General features: G+C 37.2%; 2 protein-coding genes across 3 annotated transcripts in view; both read left to right on the forward strand.

Moving 5' to 3' along the window:
* Window positions 1-18,234, forward strand: part of LOC127625425 (keratinocyte-associated transmembrane protein 2-like) — a 44,227-nt gene that overhangs the window by 17,412 nt on the left and 8,581 nt on the right. The window lies entirely within an intron of this gene.
* On the forward strand, window positions 8,050-10,385 carry LOC127625424 (uncharacterized). The gene is made up of 2 exons (XM_052100718.1): window positions 8,050-9,031; window positions 9,421-10,385. Exons 1-2 carry the CDS (start codon window positions 8,829-8,831, stop codon window positions 10,277-10,279), a joined length of 1,062 nt encoding a protein of 353 aa, XP_051956678.1. The 5' UTR covers window positions 8,050-8,828; the 3' UTR covers window positions 10,280-10,385.

Genomic DNA, 18,234 nt, shown 5'->3' on the forward strand with positions numbered 1-18,234 from the left:
CAACACCTGGAGAAATAGCACCAATTACAGAGGCAAATTCTTTAGGTGAAACAGGGAAATTGAAGTATGAAAGGAATTCATCATAAGTCATCAAATACCCTTGACAATTCAACAACTGTCCCACCAAAAGGATACCCCTGCACTGTTAGAAAAAGAGTTACAATACAGGTCCATTTTTGTTCCCTAAGGTACAAACTTTGCATATGTACCCTTAAAAGTACAAAAATGTATCTTTAAGGTACAATTGTGCACCTTTAAGGTACAATTATGCACCTTCCATTGTACATTGTGGGCTTTCCGAGGTGTAAGGTACATATTTGTCCCTTACATATTTGTACCTTAATGTTTAAATGTAAAATGGCAGGAATTAGTGCATGCTGATAATGTAATCTCTCAATATAGAAACACAAGTAAACCTATACTATCAAACTCAATAATAGTCAAATTAAATTAACTGTAAAGTTTTGAGATATGGGCAAAATAAATCTGAATGTTTTTTTTTTTTTTTTAAGTGTCCCAAATCATTTTGAATCATGTTAATGAGGATTATGTAATCATTTATATTCACAAACAGTATTGAAGAATTAGATTTTCAAACCCTTTACCATATTTATATTAGAATGAAACAGATAAATAATTGTTAACGCTTTAAGTTGTGTTTTATTGAAAGGATCTAGCTACAGGCTAACCCGAGCTCGACTCGGCGGAAGCATAAATATTGCAGCGCGGAAGGGTACATGAGTGAATCGATCGACACAGTGATGTGATCCAACTGTCAGTGTCGAACAAAAAGTCGGAGAATGGCGCTCGACATTTATCCACGGAGGATTTAATCACGGAGTTATTTCGTTTTGGGATAGAGGTCACTGAAGAGGAGAGAAGTAAATTCAAAGGTAAAGTATTTGAATTTTTAATCAGTGTTTGTGGTGTTAATTCAAAGTTGGAAGTTAACTTATGTCAAGTTCATAGCTGTCAACATTAGCTAGCTAGACTCGACATTGATGATTGCCATGATTATTAACGTTAACTAGTTAGTTAAAACATTAGCAGTATTATGTCCCATATTGCCATTCCACATACTATTATTATAAGTAGCGTTACTATCTTAGCTACAGTTCACCATCGAAGCTAACTGTTAGCTAGCTAGCGTTAACGTTAGCTTTAAAACTACTGCGTCAGAGGAGGATGAGAAGCGTTTTGCGCCGAAAAGTTTTTTTATTTTTATTTTTTATGCTTTCAATCAATACAGAGATGACAATAATGGCATACAAATCAGCGTAAAGTCTTTTGTTCTGACTTACGTTAGCTAGCTGGACTGCGCCAGAGGAGACGATTTAAAAAAAAAAAAAAACATTTTTGCCGCCCAACCGTCTTTTGTTCTGAAATATTTTAATGCTAAAGCAAAGCCATTTGGGCGGAATGTGACTATCGATAGCCAGTGAGGGTTTTAAATTATGATTTAGTATTTATTTTGTCCTCAAACTGTCTTAGAACATCTTCGTAAAACCATGTAAGACTATGTTAAATTACAACATCAGGTTAACTGACAGAACCGACCAACGGTTAACCTCCCTTTCGAGTAAAGTTAACATTACTAACGTTATCTAGCTGCTGTTATAAAAATAAACCGATTATCATTAATGGTTTTAACTTCTTTAAATACTTTCCCGCTGTCCTGGGAAAAAAAAAGATAGGCCTAACGTTACATTTATATTAATATTTAGGGTGTGTGTGTGTGTGTGTGTGTGTGTGTGTGTGTGTGTGAGAGCTGAATTTCCAGCGTCTCTAATGAGGTAGCTACGCCTAAATACTTTCAATGTGTTTTTATATGGATATTAGGGCTTCTCAAAATCGGACCAAACGGCAAGCCCATACCTCTGGATATGAGAAAAATACCAAATGAACCAAACTGTAGCAAAAATTGTTTTTTCCCCATTGACTTACATTAATGTTACAGTCTGACATAATTGTGCCTTTTTAAATTGTTGTATGCTCTTACCACAGTGGTGGTTAACATTGCTGTTTTTCTTTTCTCTATTGTCTAGATAATGAAGTTGACGGAGAAGCAGTGGACTATGGATTGACTGAGAGGATGGTTTCATACCTCTTTGAAGGATCGTTTAAGAAGCAAGCCAAATTCAACCGATTTGTTCAGCAGTGGAAAGAAACCGTGACACTAACCCTCGAGCCTGTCCCAGTACATTCAGAGAAGGCTAGAGCGGAATCAAGGTACCGGTAACAGTAATGTTATCTCATTGTTATAACGTTAGGCCTAAGTAGAACCATGGAAAATAACTCCATAATCTCATAGCAATATAATATAGCTTTAAGGTTACCACTGAAGAAGTTTTTTATCTGGATCTGAATTCACCTGGCTCTGGTAGTTTATGTAGTGTAACATTATGCATTAGTGTGTACACACTAATGCATAATGTTACACTGTCTGTGTAGTCTGAATGCAGGGGTAGAAAGTAACTAAGTATATTTACTCCAGTACTGTACTTCAGACCAAATGTTGAGGTACTTATACTTTACTTGAGTCTTTTCTTTTCATGCCACTTTCTACTTTTACTCCGCTACATTCATCTGTTACAGCTTTAGTTACTTTAGTTACTCCGCTACATTCATCTGTTACAGCTTTAGTTACTAGTTACTTTAGTTACTAGTTACATGTAATTTATCAAATCTGATGTTTGATTCTAAAGTAAACTAGCCGACAATATAACGGCTAAAAGTCCAGCTGAGATGATGAGATCACTAAACACAACACAACTGGTTGGATCCTTTACGCTTTCTACAATGGTTTAATACTACATTTTCCTGATGATACTTGCACACATTTACTGAAGTAACATTTACTCTACAGGACTTTAACTTGTATTGTTACAGTGTGGTTCATTTCCCAACATTTTAAGACTATTGTTTTATTTCATCATAGTCATGCCATCCCATCATCAGCCTTCCCAGCAGTTTTCATCATTCCTAAATTTCCCAGAGATGTTCAGACAAAGTTGGACCAAAAACCGCCATCCAAAATTGAGAGATCCAGTCACAACAAAATCATAAGAACATTGTATGAAACCATGGCCCTGATCAAAATGTAAGTTTTGCAACCCAACTGGATCACGGCATTTTAGTTATTAATACTATGTCTGATGTTACATTCCTCACCTTCTTTTGCATCGCTGTTACAGGTTTCCGACCAATGATGACTACGTGAAAGTGTGTAAGGCCCTGATTTTGAAATACCATTTCTTAATGGACAAAGAAGGCTATGGTTATGCGAGTTGACAGATTATTAATTGCCAACCTTTATTTATTATACCTAGAGTACTAATCCAGTACTCTCAGTAATTTCTGCACTATATTGCTGTTCTATTAGTGATGTTCATGAAATTGAAAGAAGGAAAAGATAAATGGTTCCATTGTATTTATTCCATCTATTCTCTGATATCGCTGTTCATTTTGTTTTTGGAGTGGCAGTATGAAGTTGTCAGTTGGCCAATGAAATGCTTAAAAAATTTATTATATTTTTTTTTTTTATATCAGACATGACATCCTAAACATTGTGGCATTTTATTTTGGGATGTTACATTGTATGGTTGTGAGTTGAATTATTATTGAATCTGTGAATTAAACTGTTTTCCATTTAAGGACTAAAATAAATGTCTAAAATTCAGTTAGTTGTTGTTTGCCTTTATTTTCTTTCACTCCTTAAGGAATTTCACGGTACCTTAATGGGACAAAATTGTACCTTTTTCCAGAGGTACTTTATTGTACCTTTGTCTAAGGTACATTATTGATCCTCAAAGGTACAGTATTGGCCCTTAGAAGGTACAAACAAGTAAGGTACAAATTTGCTCCTCTGACTTAAGGTACAATAATGTACCTTTGAGGGTACCACCCCAGTGACAAGCTTTTGTTCCTTAAAGGTACCGTTTTGTACTTTTTTTTCTGAGTGTGTCAAACCAAGTTTTCAAAAATATGCTCTTATGTTTGTACAAAATATTACAATTATTCCATATGTAATAATGATGTGGTGAAAAATTATGCTTGTAAATTAACTTCCAAGCCAAAAGTGCTTGCCTGTGAAAAGCTGACAGCTTAACTGGGAGTTTTTCAGTTTTATAATCACACATAAGCAAAAACGGAAGGCCACCAAGTTTGTCAAAAACCGAATTAGAAATCATATTCCACATAGAATTAGTGTTTTTAGAAAATATCTCAACCAGTTAATTTTAAAGGTGTTATTTAAGATAGAAAAATCCAAATAATCAAGTCCCCATTTTTATAAGAATTAACAATTACAGATTTTCTAATATAATGTATACGGTTTTTCCACAAAAAGTTCAGCATAATTTGATCAATTATCTTAGTTAATTTATTATCCAGTATACATCGAGGTAGCTACATAAGTAAGCCTAGAAATACCTTCCGCTTTAGCCAATAAAACCACGACCTTTGAGTGACAAGTCTCTCTGTAACCAAATATTAAATCTGTTCTTTACTTTTTTAATCACTGGATCAAAATTTTGTGAGATTCTCTCCTTCTCATTTTTAATAATAACCATACCCAAATAAGTTGGAGCATCCTTAACAGGAATATTACAAATTGTTCTGTCTTGGCAGCTTTTTAAGGCAAACAGTTCACATTTATGTAAATTAAGGCATAGACCTGAGGCACTGGAAAAAATTCCAATGAGCTCGACAGCTGACTGGATTTGATCAACATTTTTCAGGAAAAGAGCTGTGTCATCAGCCAACTGACTTATCAGGACACTTCTCTCTTCAACTTGAATTCCCTTTATCTGACTTGATTTAATGAAGTGACAAAACGCCTGAGCAACAACGAGAAAGAGGTAAACAGAAACTGGGCAACCTTGCCTAACTCCTCTTTCCAGATTAAATCTTTGTGTAGTGCCATTATTCAATTTCACAGAACTATTTCCACCTGCATAAAGAGTTTTCATGGCATTACAGAAATAAGCCCCAAAACCAAAGTGTTCTAAACAATAAAACATAAAAGGATGCTCAACAGAATCAAAGGGTTTGAAAAAGTCTAAAAAAAGTATAAAGCTATCATCTTTTACAAAGTCAGAATAATCAATAAGATCAAAAATAAGTCTGATATTATTAAATATATGTCTATTTCTCATAAACCCAGATTGATTTTCGTCAATAATGGAATCTAAAACTAATTTGAACCTTTGGGAAAAGACATGAGCAAATATTTTATAGTCATTATTCAACAGACTAATGGGTCTCCAATTATCAATAAGCAACAAATCTTTCTTTGGCTTAGGAATCAAACAAATTATACCTTAGCGTCATAGTTGTAGGAAGTTGTGAGCACTTTAAGCTTTCAGAGTATACTTCAAAAGAAATGGGGCAAGAATCTCAGAAAACTGCTTATAGAACTCAGTGGTAATTCCATCATTACCGGGTGATTTATTACATTTTAAACGTTCAATAGCTTGCTTAATTTCCGTAATCGTTACTGGGACATCACATAACTTTTGGTCCTCTTCAGTAATTGTTTTAACATTCTCAAAATGTTTACAAAAAGACGTCATATTATGCTCACTGAATTTAGAAGTGTATAAATTAGAGTAATAATTATAGCAAAAGTTAGAAATTGTGTCAAAATTATCTGTAATCAATCCATTAACATTCATTTTAGAAACAGAATTTAATTTAGCCCTCGACTTTTCAAGTTTAAAAAAATAAGCAGACATCTGCTCTCCGTGCTCTAACCATTTTTGCCTTGATCGAATAAAGGCACCTTGTGCTCGCATTCTGTACATAATATCAAGCTCATTTTGGAGCTCTGATAGACGCAATCCTTCTAACAGGTCCACAGTGGGAATGTTGGAAATGATTTCACTAACAACTTTCTCTTCCATAAGACGTTGTGATTTAACTAATGTGCTATTAAATTTCCTCAAATATTTTCCAATTTCCAATTTTAATAATTCCCAATTATGACTGAACAACCCATCCTTTTTGGCTTTAATCCAGTAATGATTAATGAGTTTTTCCAATTCCTGTTTAACTGCATTCAATTTAAGCAAAGAACTATTCATTTTCCAGTATGAATTATACTTGTTACAATTTATGTTTGGAGAAATATTAATTTGAATTAATATGGCCTTATGGTCAGTTAATGGTGTTGCCATAACATTAACACAAATATTGTTCCCATCAAAATGGTTAGAGACAAGCCAAAAATCAATCCTAGAACGTCTAGAGCCATCCTTGTTTCTCCAAGTATACACAATATCATCTAAATGTCTCTCTCTCCATATGTCAATCAGACCAAATCTGCCCATAAACAACTTTAAGTTAGCATTTAAATTTGAAGGTGGTCTTGGTGGCCATCTATCTATTGATTCATCTAAAACAACATTAAAATCACCCCCTATTATTAAATAGGAATCCGGGAATTTGGATAACCAATGTTTAAGCCTTTCCTCCAACAAACATAATAACCGGTCATTGTCAGATTTACAATTATATCCATAGATATTAACTACTAAAAAAATTACACTAAAACATTTTAAAATTAAGCATATAAAGTGGCCGTTTTCATCACAGTCCGAATGCAAAACCTCACCTCTATAATTATTTTTCAGGCAAGAATCCCCTGCTGAGTGTTCGGTTCCATGAGACAGCCAAATATCACTACCCCATTGTGATCTCCAAAAATTAACATCAGAGGCAATAGAGTGTGATTCTTGAAAAAATACAAAGTCATTATTAAACCGCTTAGTAAACAAAAACAAAGCCTTACGCTTTACGCTTTCTCTTAAACCCCTGGCATTCAAAGAAATAATAGAAAATGACATCAACAACTAACTCTGAAACAACTAAACAAAACAACAACAACAACAAAAAAACTTTTAACCTCTTATAAACAGTCAGTTATATAAGGTTTAGGTTGGCAAAAAGGTCAACCACATAATAGCACCATATTTTTTGTAATTTGTGCAAATAAGCGCCTCTAAAATAAAAAATAAAATAAACTTCCTTCAACTACTTTAACAGCTCACTGTCCAAAAGTAGGCCTACAGATCTGAGATAAGATCACGCCAAAACACTTCTTGTTACTTCAACTCCATTCGAAAGTCAAAACAATACAGGCTCATAAAAAAAACAATACAAATCAGTCAATATTAATTTCCAGCTCAGTTGACAGTGAGGATAATTTCACCTTGCCCTTGCACAAAGGCTCTGCCTCCAACAAAATAAGCAGTTTTCCCAGCCGCTCGAGCTTTTTGAACTTCCGGCCACAACTTCATCCTTCTTTCGCGATCTCCTTTGGAAAAGTCCTCCCTGAACTGCAAGCCCCTGTCCCTGAGATACTGAAGAACTTTTGGCAGCCTTCCAAACTGCATCTCTTTAGGAGCGCGTGGAAAACTGCAGTATGGTTGCTCTAGGCCTACCGCCGCTCTGTTGCGCACTCCCGAGACGGTGAACAACATCAATGGCACCTGGAAGCTTATCGCTTTCGCTGGGAAGAACAGCTCGACAAATCTTGATAACTTCTAGACGAATATTTTCATCCGCTGCTTCTGGAATGCCTATGATCTTCAAATTGCGCTGTCTCATGTAGGTTTCTAGATCATCCATTCTTCTTTCCAGTTTGCTAATCGGCTGTTCAATTTGATCCACGCGCCGCTCCAAGCACACCACCTTTGCTGTAACAGTCTTTAAATCAGACGACACAGCATCCACTTTTTCTTTCAAGTCGGATATCTTTCTTTCTATTGCGTCAGAGCGACTGTTGATCAGCTGGGTTATGTTTGCCAGCTGAGAAGAAATATCAACACTTGTATTATCACTGGCCTTTTTCTTAGCAGCTGGTGGCTTGCTTGGAGTAGCAGGTAGAGCTGGGAACTCCTCTTCTGCCAGGCTAAACGCATCCTCTTCGCTCATGTTGACAACATAATCATGCCCGCTGCTAACCACTGAGACCGTGCTTATGCTAGCGCCAGCATTACCCTTTTCAGAACTTGCCGAGAGCCCTCGTTTACGAACCATAATGAAGCAAAAAGTAGTTGTCAAATATGTAACAGGCTGTTGCAACTTAAAAAAAAGGACCAGAAAAACTAATTACTGCTTACATTTATCGAACAACTTGGTGCAAGCTCTCAAAATAGCGACCGTTCAGGCTGCCATCTTGGTCACGCCCCCTCTTGGCGGAACCTTGTTTCGACATACTTCAGACAGGAAGTAGACGCATTTTCGCACATGCGCAGTACCAACCGTGTTTCCGGTACGGATCGAGTGGTGACAGGATGTCCAAATAGGCTCTATGCAGCGGGGATTGTGACGTGTTTCCGACTACACTCTCTACTGGGCAAACAGTTTCCGGTTCCGTATTAGATCTGACGCGCAAAAGTTAACAACGACAAACATTCTAGTTATTCTTATCTTGGCAGCTGAACTATGGAGAAAAGGGTTTTCCGATATCAAAAGCTAATGAGACCTAGTTCGGAACATTGTTGTGTGCCGTCGTGCGCTGTGTCGGCAAGATACAACTAGACTGTGAGTTTTCATTCATTTCCCGTGGAAGAGGATCTCAGAAAAAAATGGATCGTTAAGATCAGGAGGGATGACTTCCAAGTCAACAAAAACACAAAGGTGTGTAGCATTCATTTCAAACCTGATGACTTTATGGAAGGGACTAGACTGAGACGTCTGAAAAAAGGTGCTTTCCCTACACTGTTTGAGTGGAACCGTTACCAAGTGCAGCCGCCGAGGTCGAGTGTTTGGGAACGGCGAGAGAGACCGCTGCCTCCGATCCTGACTCAGACTTAGAGCAAGATATGGACTTTGACGTGGAGAGGACTGGACACGATTATTGTTCAGTTCCCGAAGCTGCAGCTGTGGACATGGTATTACATGAAAATGAGGAGTTGACGAGGGAGATAGAAGATCTACGGAAGCAGTTGGACCAGACCAAGATCATACTTCGCTTTGGTCTCCAGAGATTTGCTGGGTCCGATGAGGACATACGCTTTTATACAAGGTAAAATTATATTGCCTGTGATAAGCATTTGTAATAGCGTTGCCTTTGTCTTGAAAACAATAGTCCACGTTGTTATTAAATATTATTGGAGTTGTATAAGCTAGCTGCACGTAAAAGTAGGCTACACCGACCAAAATAATAACAACAACATAGGCTAACATAATTATAAGTATGAATAACATCTGTTGTCTTCAACAGCAATCAGAGTTAGTTTAATCATACATACCGAATTCCATAATTTTCATGACTCGTGATGTATTACAAGATTGTTGTATCAGTTACTTGTAGTTCAGCATTCTTATTTCCTAAACTGGAAATTACTATACTATAAAGCTAAGTGTAAGTCTTTTATGCCATGTGAGAACCAATGTACGTTTATTTCTTGACAGATTTGCAACCTATAACCACCTGATGGCCTTCTGGGAACTGATTGAACCGGCAATGCACAGAATGATTCGTGTCACCAACTCCAAAGTCACCAAGGAGGCTGGAAACACTCGGGCACTTCCTGCAATAGACGAGATCTTCCTGTTCATGATGCATCTTGCTTTGGGCCTCAAGCAAAAGGACCTTGGTCATCGCTTCCATGTACATCAGGCCACTGTGAGCCGCATCATAACAACCTGGTCCAACTTCCTGTACTTTGTCCTGGGGTCAGTGTGCATTTGGATGCCGAAAGAGAGAGTACGAGCCCATCTGCCAGAGGAATTTCATCTTTTCCGAGACACACAGGTTATCCTGGATTGTACTGAGATCCGCTGCCAAACACCTTCCTCATTGCTATTACAAAGTGAGGTTTTTTCAAACTATAAGTCTCACTGCACATTCAAGGCTTTAATAGGAATGGCACCTCATGGTGCAATAACATTTGTGTCTGGACTCTATGCAGGGTCTATAAGTGACAGGGAGTTGTTCAAACAGTCAGGGATCATTAACCTTCTTACTCCTGAAATGGCCATCATGGTGGATAAGGGCTTCTTAATTGACAGCCTAGTGCCATGCAAAGTTCACCGGCCTGTTTTCCTGACCAAGGGAAAACAAATGCTACCTCATGAAGTGACACACACTCAGTCTGTGGCCAGGCTCAGGGTACATGTTGAACGTCTTATCCATCGAGTGAAGGAGCATAAGTTGTTTGACACAGTCATCCCCTTGTCCATTTCTGGTAGCATAAACCAACTGTTTACAGTGGCATGTTTGCTTGTGGACTACCAATGTGGACCACTTGTCAAGGCATGGAGCCACTGAGTCTAAAAACCCTCATCCTTGTTAATGTGCTAAGGTAAATGTAAATATTGTACATATACTTTTGTAAAAACTATGGATTTCACACTCTGTTCATAACTCTGATCAACAGACAAAACTAAGACAGTGTTTCCTTATGCATTTTTTATTATAATTTCATAATGCATAACATATATTTATTAACTAGCCTATACAAATCTAAATATATATGTACATATACATGTCTAATGTAATATAATAGATAGGTGTATATATATTATATTGTATAAATATAGTATGTGTGTGTATGTATGTATATATATATATATAGAGAGAGAGAGAGAGAGAGAGAGAGAGTATTTTGTGTATATATGTAAATATTGTTTATAGTGTAAATAAATAAGAATACAATAAATATAATGCTGTATATTATAATTGAATGGACCACCAGTGGTATGTGGCCACACTGTAACACACAGTCATTAAATAAAGCAACATTTGTACAATTGTAGAAATTGAGAAATACTTCACTGGTTATCTAAAAATGACCTAAACATGCAAACACTTCAGTAGGTAGTGGTAAAAAAAAAAAAACAGATCTGCTCGGTCTCTAATGGTGCGCATTACATCAATATTTTTGTATATACGCTCAACAAGCATGTCCTCCTGCGCACATACAACAAAATCACACCACTCGAAACCTGTTAGGAGCAGCACATGATTTTTTTTATGAGTCGGTCTACATCATTTACCGTCAGACGAGGTAAGTACTGAAGACAACGACTATAAAAGAGAGCCATATCTGTCTGTGTATAAACAGGAAGTTGAACCGGAAGTTGATAGCCTAGTACACGCGAACACGGAACTACGACGTGCATAGAGCCTATTGCCCTAGCAGCTCTGATAAACGTACAAGAGTCTTTTCAGCAGTTGTACAAAATATTCTCAGATATTGGTGTTGTTGTGTGGCAGTGCTTCATTGCCACCTAGCCGCCTGGAGTGCATACTACATCGAATTTCACACACTTTTGCGTCACCATATGCACGCGGATTTCCCCCCCATAACGCTCGTCTAAACGCAGAATAAAAAGTGATAACGCAATGCCACTTTTGCGTTTTCTCTTCAGATCGTTTCCGTGTAAACATAGCCTGAGTTTGTAGTTTGTTTCCTTTGTAACTCATTAGTTAATCATTCTGTTCAGCAGTGCCTAACTCCCTCATCTAGGCTGCGTTCCAGTCCAAAATTGACATGCCCTTCACTCAGTGGCGGCTCCTGAAAAAATTCTCAGGGGGGGCAATTTTTCTGATAATGATTAAGGTGACCCATTCAATGGGTACCGATTTTCCCTCTAGCTACATAAGTTACAGGTGGAAAGCGATATAAGAAATTAGCATCTAGGAGCCTTCATAAGCAAAAATGACATGGCTCCGCAATTAATTATTCCACTTATTCATTACTTACATTAATCCAATGTTGTGTGATGTAAAATAGCTAAAACAGGACACATTTTTTAAAAAGATATGTCCAGCAGCAACATAAAGACAGGGGCAGCATATAAGTCAATACCAGAAGCATTTATTGACTGATCTCAAAAGTATTACAAAAGCAAAATAAGTTATCACAGTACAAATGATCATGGGTGTTCTTTCACATTCCTCAACACTGTATAAACAATCTGCATTTCCATAAACAAATGAAATATCAGCTGAAAATACAAGTAGACAAATTGTTGAGAGAAGTGGATCTTTAGAACAAAATTTTCTGGAATGTAGGATATCACCAAAGTGCTACTTAAAAAAAGCAAAGTAACGTTGTGAACTGGTCTGATTGGAGCGATGGAGGAGTCAGGAGACAAAGAGGCAGGTTCAAGTTTAGACCTTTTATTGATCGTGCTTTCCCACACACAGAATCGACGTGACCGTCGATCACAATTACACCTCCCACACAGATATATAAGTGTATATAAATTTATAGAGCAGGATCGAGACGCACTCTCCCGTCTGTCGTGCTTTCTGGCAATTCTCTCCCTCCCTCTCGACATTTGGCGTCCCTTAAATGTCTCTCTCCGTATCACTGTAACAAGACACAGGTGTTAGAGGTAATTACAATCCAGGTGACAAGCCTTACCGCTCTCTCTCTCCCGCAGACCGACACATGACCACGCCCCCCATGCCACAAACGTAGTCCAAAATAAGTGAATGAACAAGTGAGGCTTGACCTGGTGTGGTCTGTGCATCTTGGCTTTACACATTGAAGACCAAACCAGAATGATAAGGTGCTGCCAAGTTTAACTAAAGAATTCTGATATACACATTAATTACTTACTTCAAAAATGCCTCATGGTTGAATTGGAAATATGTGCACCAGAGCATAATTCACAACAAGCGAGCAGGGGCTTTTGATAGAGGCTACTGAAAATATTGATGCAAGTTATTGGTAATAAGCAATTTGTATAGACTTCCATATTCTGCCCAGTGTAGATTTGTGAAAATGAACATGAACAGCGATAGACATTTTGCCTGAAAACAGCATTTGAAAATAATTTCTAGAAAGGTAAACACAGCTATTTGTATGGCTTTGTAAATGAACAACCATATTCTGGCTAATTGTATAGATTTGTAAAAATGAACATGAACAGATTTATTTTTATTTTTTTTACTTTTTTTGAATGAATGAAAAATAACCATTTAAAACAACATCAACTGTGAACTGATTTGGTGTGTGTGTGTTAAAGAGACAGACAGGGAGAGAGGCTACATTATTTGTACTGAAACTGTGCTCTTCTCTCTTTCAATGCAGCAAAGCTGTCAATGACTTTCTCATTGAAATCAGGCATGTTGAGGACTAGTTCCCTCTCCATGGAAAGCATGGCCAGTGCATTCAGACGTTCCTGGCCCATTGAATTTCGCAGGAATGTCTTAGCTCGTGTCAAAGTTGAGAAACATCTCTCAGCTTCAGCTGTTGTCATGGGAGTAGTTATGAGGATGTTCAACAGAGTCACAGTCTCAGAGAATGTCTCCTGCAGGTTGTAGCTCATGAGAACCTGGTACAGTGCCAGTGCACCACAGCAGCCCTTGAATTCAGGATTCTCATAGATCAGAGAGAGTTCTGTCTTGAGCTTTGCCTTGTTCAGCATGGGGTATGCGTTCACAGTGGCATTCAGAGCCTCATCAGGAAATGAATGGCAGTACCTTTCAAACATATCTGCTAGCAGTAAGGCAGCACTCACAAGGTGGCCAGTGAAAGAGAACCTTGCTTTGGTGTGTTCCAGGATGGTGTTGCAGACCTCTTCAGACAGCCTCTGCTTCTCTTCTCTCAAAGACATCCTGGGTCTTTTGGCTCCTGTTGCTACTTGCAGCTGCTGTTGAGAGGAGTCCCTGAAGGCAAACAGAACAATGTGTTTGTTAGGCTATGTACAGTACTGTAGTCTATGTGATGCACAGGTATATGCAATTTATCTACGTATAGTACAAATATTTCATTTCTACTTAAAATGGGCAGGGATGCATAAAGTCTTTAGTGTTTAAGTTAGCCTTTGTGTCTCACCTAGACTGGATGTTCAGCACAGTATACAGTATATAAAGTGAGCTAGATTAAACCACTGGCCATATATAATGAGAATAATGTAATTTCAAACACAAATGCAGTCTCCTTTCATGCATACATTTTCAAATGACAAATCTCTGCTTTGAGAACGATAGAATGATATTGTTTAATCTTACCTTATGGCCTGCACGCTGTTTGTGAAGCTGTCGAGGGCACGTTTGATGAAGACAGCATCTCGTGCTCATTGTGACGTGTTCAGTTTAGTATCTGCATTTGTAATAGTTATACTCCTAATAGTGTCAAATGTGGTCATTATGGTAAATATCTCTTAGAAAGATTAAGTTACCTCTAACTATTGTTTTTCATCACAGCCACAGTCCTGCGCACATTAACAGAACTCTATTAATAAACATGAAAGATGAATCGTGTTTGTTCTGTGTCTGTTACTGTGCTCACTAATAAAAACAAGTTATTGTACATTTTGAGAACCTCACGACAATTCAAAAGTTGTTTATTGAAGGCAAGAAACTACAAAATACAAGCTTGTGTTTTCGATAATTTTTTTTAGGTTTGGGCTGTTTTTGCCTTCTATAAAATGTTGTCTGTAACAATGTTTATCGAGGAGGTTATATGCTAGGCCAAAAGTTCAGAATAATGTACAGCTTTTGCTGTTTCGGAAGGAAATTGTTACTTCAATTCACCAAAGTGGCATTCAATTGATCACAAAGTATAGTCAGGACATTACTGATACAAAAAATAAATAAATAAACAGCACAATAATTTTTTATCAAATCTAGACAGGCTGAAATGTCACCTGAGTATCTGGACAAACTGACAGCTACAGCTGTGGCCAAAATTATTGGCAGTGACATAAATGTTGTCTTTCGCAAAGATTTCTGCTTCAGTTGTTGTGGTGTTGATTCACATTTTTTCTAGATTATTGTGCAGAGTGATCAGATGCATTTTAAATAATTTCAAAAAGCTTAACCCAAATTTCACAGTTTTTTTGGCCCTGGCACACAATGACCAGCCAACATAATTTCACTAATCATATCAGCAGCACCTGGGAAAGTGTGAACGAATACTAGTCAGGTGAAATCACTCTATCATTCTGATTGGATTATAAGAGCAGACTGATTGCTATAAAATGAAGGAAGAAGTGCTTCCAATCATTGTGTTCTTTTTCGCAATGGTTACTTCTAAAGAAAGACATGCAGCTATCATTGCTTTGCATCAAACTGGCCTCACATGTAAGGAAATTGCTGCAAAGAATATTGCACCTGAAAGAACCATTTACCGGATCATCAAGAACTTCAAGGAGAGTGGTTCAACAGCAGCGAAGAAGGCTTAAGGACTTCCCAGAGTGTCCAGCAAGCACCAGGACCGCACCAGGACCGTCTCCTCCTGAGGAGTCAGCTAGGAATCGTTTCACCACCAGTGCAGAGCTTGCTCAATATTGGCAGCAGGTTGGTGTGAGTGCATCTGTATGCACAGTGAGGCGAAGACTTTGGACAATGGTCTGCTGTCAAGAAGGACAGCAAAGAAAAACAAGGACAGACTGAAATTCTGCAGGAAGTACAAGGATTGGACAGCAGAAGACTGGTGCAAAGATATTTTCTCTGATGAAGCCCCCTTCTGGCTGTTTGAGACATCTGGAAAATAGATAGCTAGTCCGGAGAAGAAAAGGTGAACGCTACCATGAGTCCTGTGTTGTGCCAACAGTGAAGCATCCTGAGACCATCCATGTGTGGGTTTGCTTTTCATCCAAGGGAGTGGGCTCTCTCACAATTCTGTTTAGCAGTGAATTTAATTGTCAGATAATCAAAACAAGTGTTTTTCAACACATACTCTTGTTATTATGACCATGAAACCGTCAGAGGACAGGGAGGGAAAGAATTTATTTTCTGAAAAAGTTTAGCATTTTCTCACAATAGTTTTTGGGTTTCTTTGCAATAACATTATTCGTCCCTAATGGAAATTAACCTTGCTTTTCCTACAGTAGCCATATTTATATTTGTAGTAACAATACAGGAAGAAACAATAGTAATGTAATAAAAATCATATTCATTCTGCCAAACAACAAACTTGGTTACTTCAGTTTTATTAAACTAACAACATGGTTAATTTGTGGTACAGATATTGTTTGAAAAATAATAATAATTAACCATGGTTTCACACAATAGCAAACCTCCAGTTACCATTTAACCCTTTTGTTGTTGTTGTTGTGGATACATGTACCACCAAAAAATAATTTTGGCATTACTATAGTAAAACTAGCTAATGTGTTTTTTAAAAAAAAATTTTTTTTTATTTTGGCTGAATGTAATCCCAAAAAAAAATTGTGACGTCGAAATAAAGTTTTTTTTTATTTATTGATTTATTTTTGACATCTGTTCACCTGTAGTATCTCTGCAATAAATGAGAACATGTGTAAACTATTGATATCCTTTCATACACTTCAGATTTCACAACAAACTTAACTTGCCTTCTTTCTTTTTTTCCACAGCTGACAAGGTGCAGGTGAGCATTGAAACTAAAACTGATAACATTAAAAAGAATGTTACAACCTCTCAGATTGACAGTCAGTTGAAAGAAAAGGCTGAAGTGTCGACTACATCAACATCTCCTGCTACTGGCAACACCACTACCTCCAACCCCACCACCAAACCATCAGCTGCTCCGACCTCTCCTCCTGTGACTACTGCTGCCCCAGTGAAATATTTGACCCTTCCAGAGCACGCCCAGCCTACCAAATACAATTCACAAGCGATGACTAGTACAACTGCAAACAAACAACCCACCCCTGCTGGAGAGACAACAGAGACCATCTTTGATTACGGGGGCAGCATCCTCTCCCTTGGACCAAATGGGCCACTTCAAGATTACACAAATGGCAAAGATGATGCTGATGATGGTGATAGTGATAATTATCAGAGTGTGCATGACAGTCAGGTAACTCGAGACAACCAGGGCATTGGGAATGACCTGATTCCTGGTAATAATAACCCTCCCTTCAAAAGCTCTGAGAAAATTGATGTAAACATCAAGGACACAACCATCTATGCAACTCACAATGAAGACTCGCACTTCTTTTTCACCTCGTCGTCATAGCCTTTTTAGTGGCCATAATCTACATCACCTACCACAACAAGAGAAAGGTATGCTTCTCTTCTCTTTGTCTTTTGGAAAGGTGCAATGATGAAAACGGAAATGGATTTGCAGTATATGTCTGTTTTATGCCTGACTACAAACTCCGAAACTGGCTTTTCTCTGTGTGGTCAGTGCCTCTTCTATGAGTTGCGCAAATGTCCCGATATAAGGGGAGAGATTGAAACTGCTTCCGGCTGATGCACACTCTTGTCGCGGGGATGCTCATCCCTCGAGCTCACATGCTTAATGCAGCTAGATTAGAACGTGATTGCTCGTGACTTATTGAATCATAATATATATGTCACTGTGCATTTCTTATCGTGAAGAAAATTGGCAATATGCAGCTTTATTAATAAGAGGGATTTCATTTTTTAGTGAGTTAAAGATTGATTTAAGTGAACAGAAAGGTGAGAGAGGGTAGTTTTCATCCCATTATACACAGCAGAAACATGTTTTTGATTTTTGTTTTGGCTTGTTTTCCAATATAAATATCTAAAACTCCTTTTAGAACAATGTACATTTTCTTTAGCAGCTATACTGCAGAAGAAAAAAAATTTCTGAGACTGTTCAATATAATATTAAAAATGCAAATATCTTAAAATATCTAAAAATCCTTTAAAAAAAAAAAAAGATACATTCACCTGAGAAGAATCGTATAATATATTTTGACTTGCTTTTAGAGAATAGATCTTGAATACAAGTATATTTTGTCTTTACTTATTTTGCCCTTGCAGAATTATAACCAAGTGAAAAAATACACTTGTATACAAAATAAACTTATATTCAAGATCTATTCTCTAAAAGCAAGTCAAAGTATCTTATATGCTATACAAATAAGTATATTTTGTCTTTACTGCACTGAATTATAACCAAGTGAAAAAATACACTTATACAAAATACACTTATATTTAAGAGACATTCTCTTAAAGCAAGTAAATGTGTTTTGTTTTTTAGACTATTTTAAATGGAAAACAAGACAAAAACACTTGATAACAATAGGATTTTTTGCAGTGAATTTATTTACTGAATTAAACTTAAAAGTATTTTACCCATTAATTCAGTGAATGTCATTTAGAGGTATTTTTAAAAGATCTCTTTATTGTTAGTAAGCACGTTTAATCCAACCTTTTATGTCGGGCCACAAGCGGAATAATCGGTTAAGAGCTAATGATGAATCTTTTCAATAATCGGCGAATAGTCGAATAATCGTTAGATTAAAACTGTTGAATTCTACAAGAAGCTTGGAACATCCTATCTGCCAACAACCAAGAAAAACTGTATC

Source organism: Xyrauchen texanus, chromosome 31, assembly GCF_025860055.1.
Source record: "Xyrauchen texanus isolate HMW12.3.18 chromosome 31, RBS_HiC_50CHRs, whole genome shotgun sequence".
In the NCBI taxonomy this organism is placed as follows: Eukaryota; Metazoa; Chordata; class Actinopteri; order Cypriniformes; family Catostomidae; genus Xyrauchen; species Xyrauchen texanus.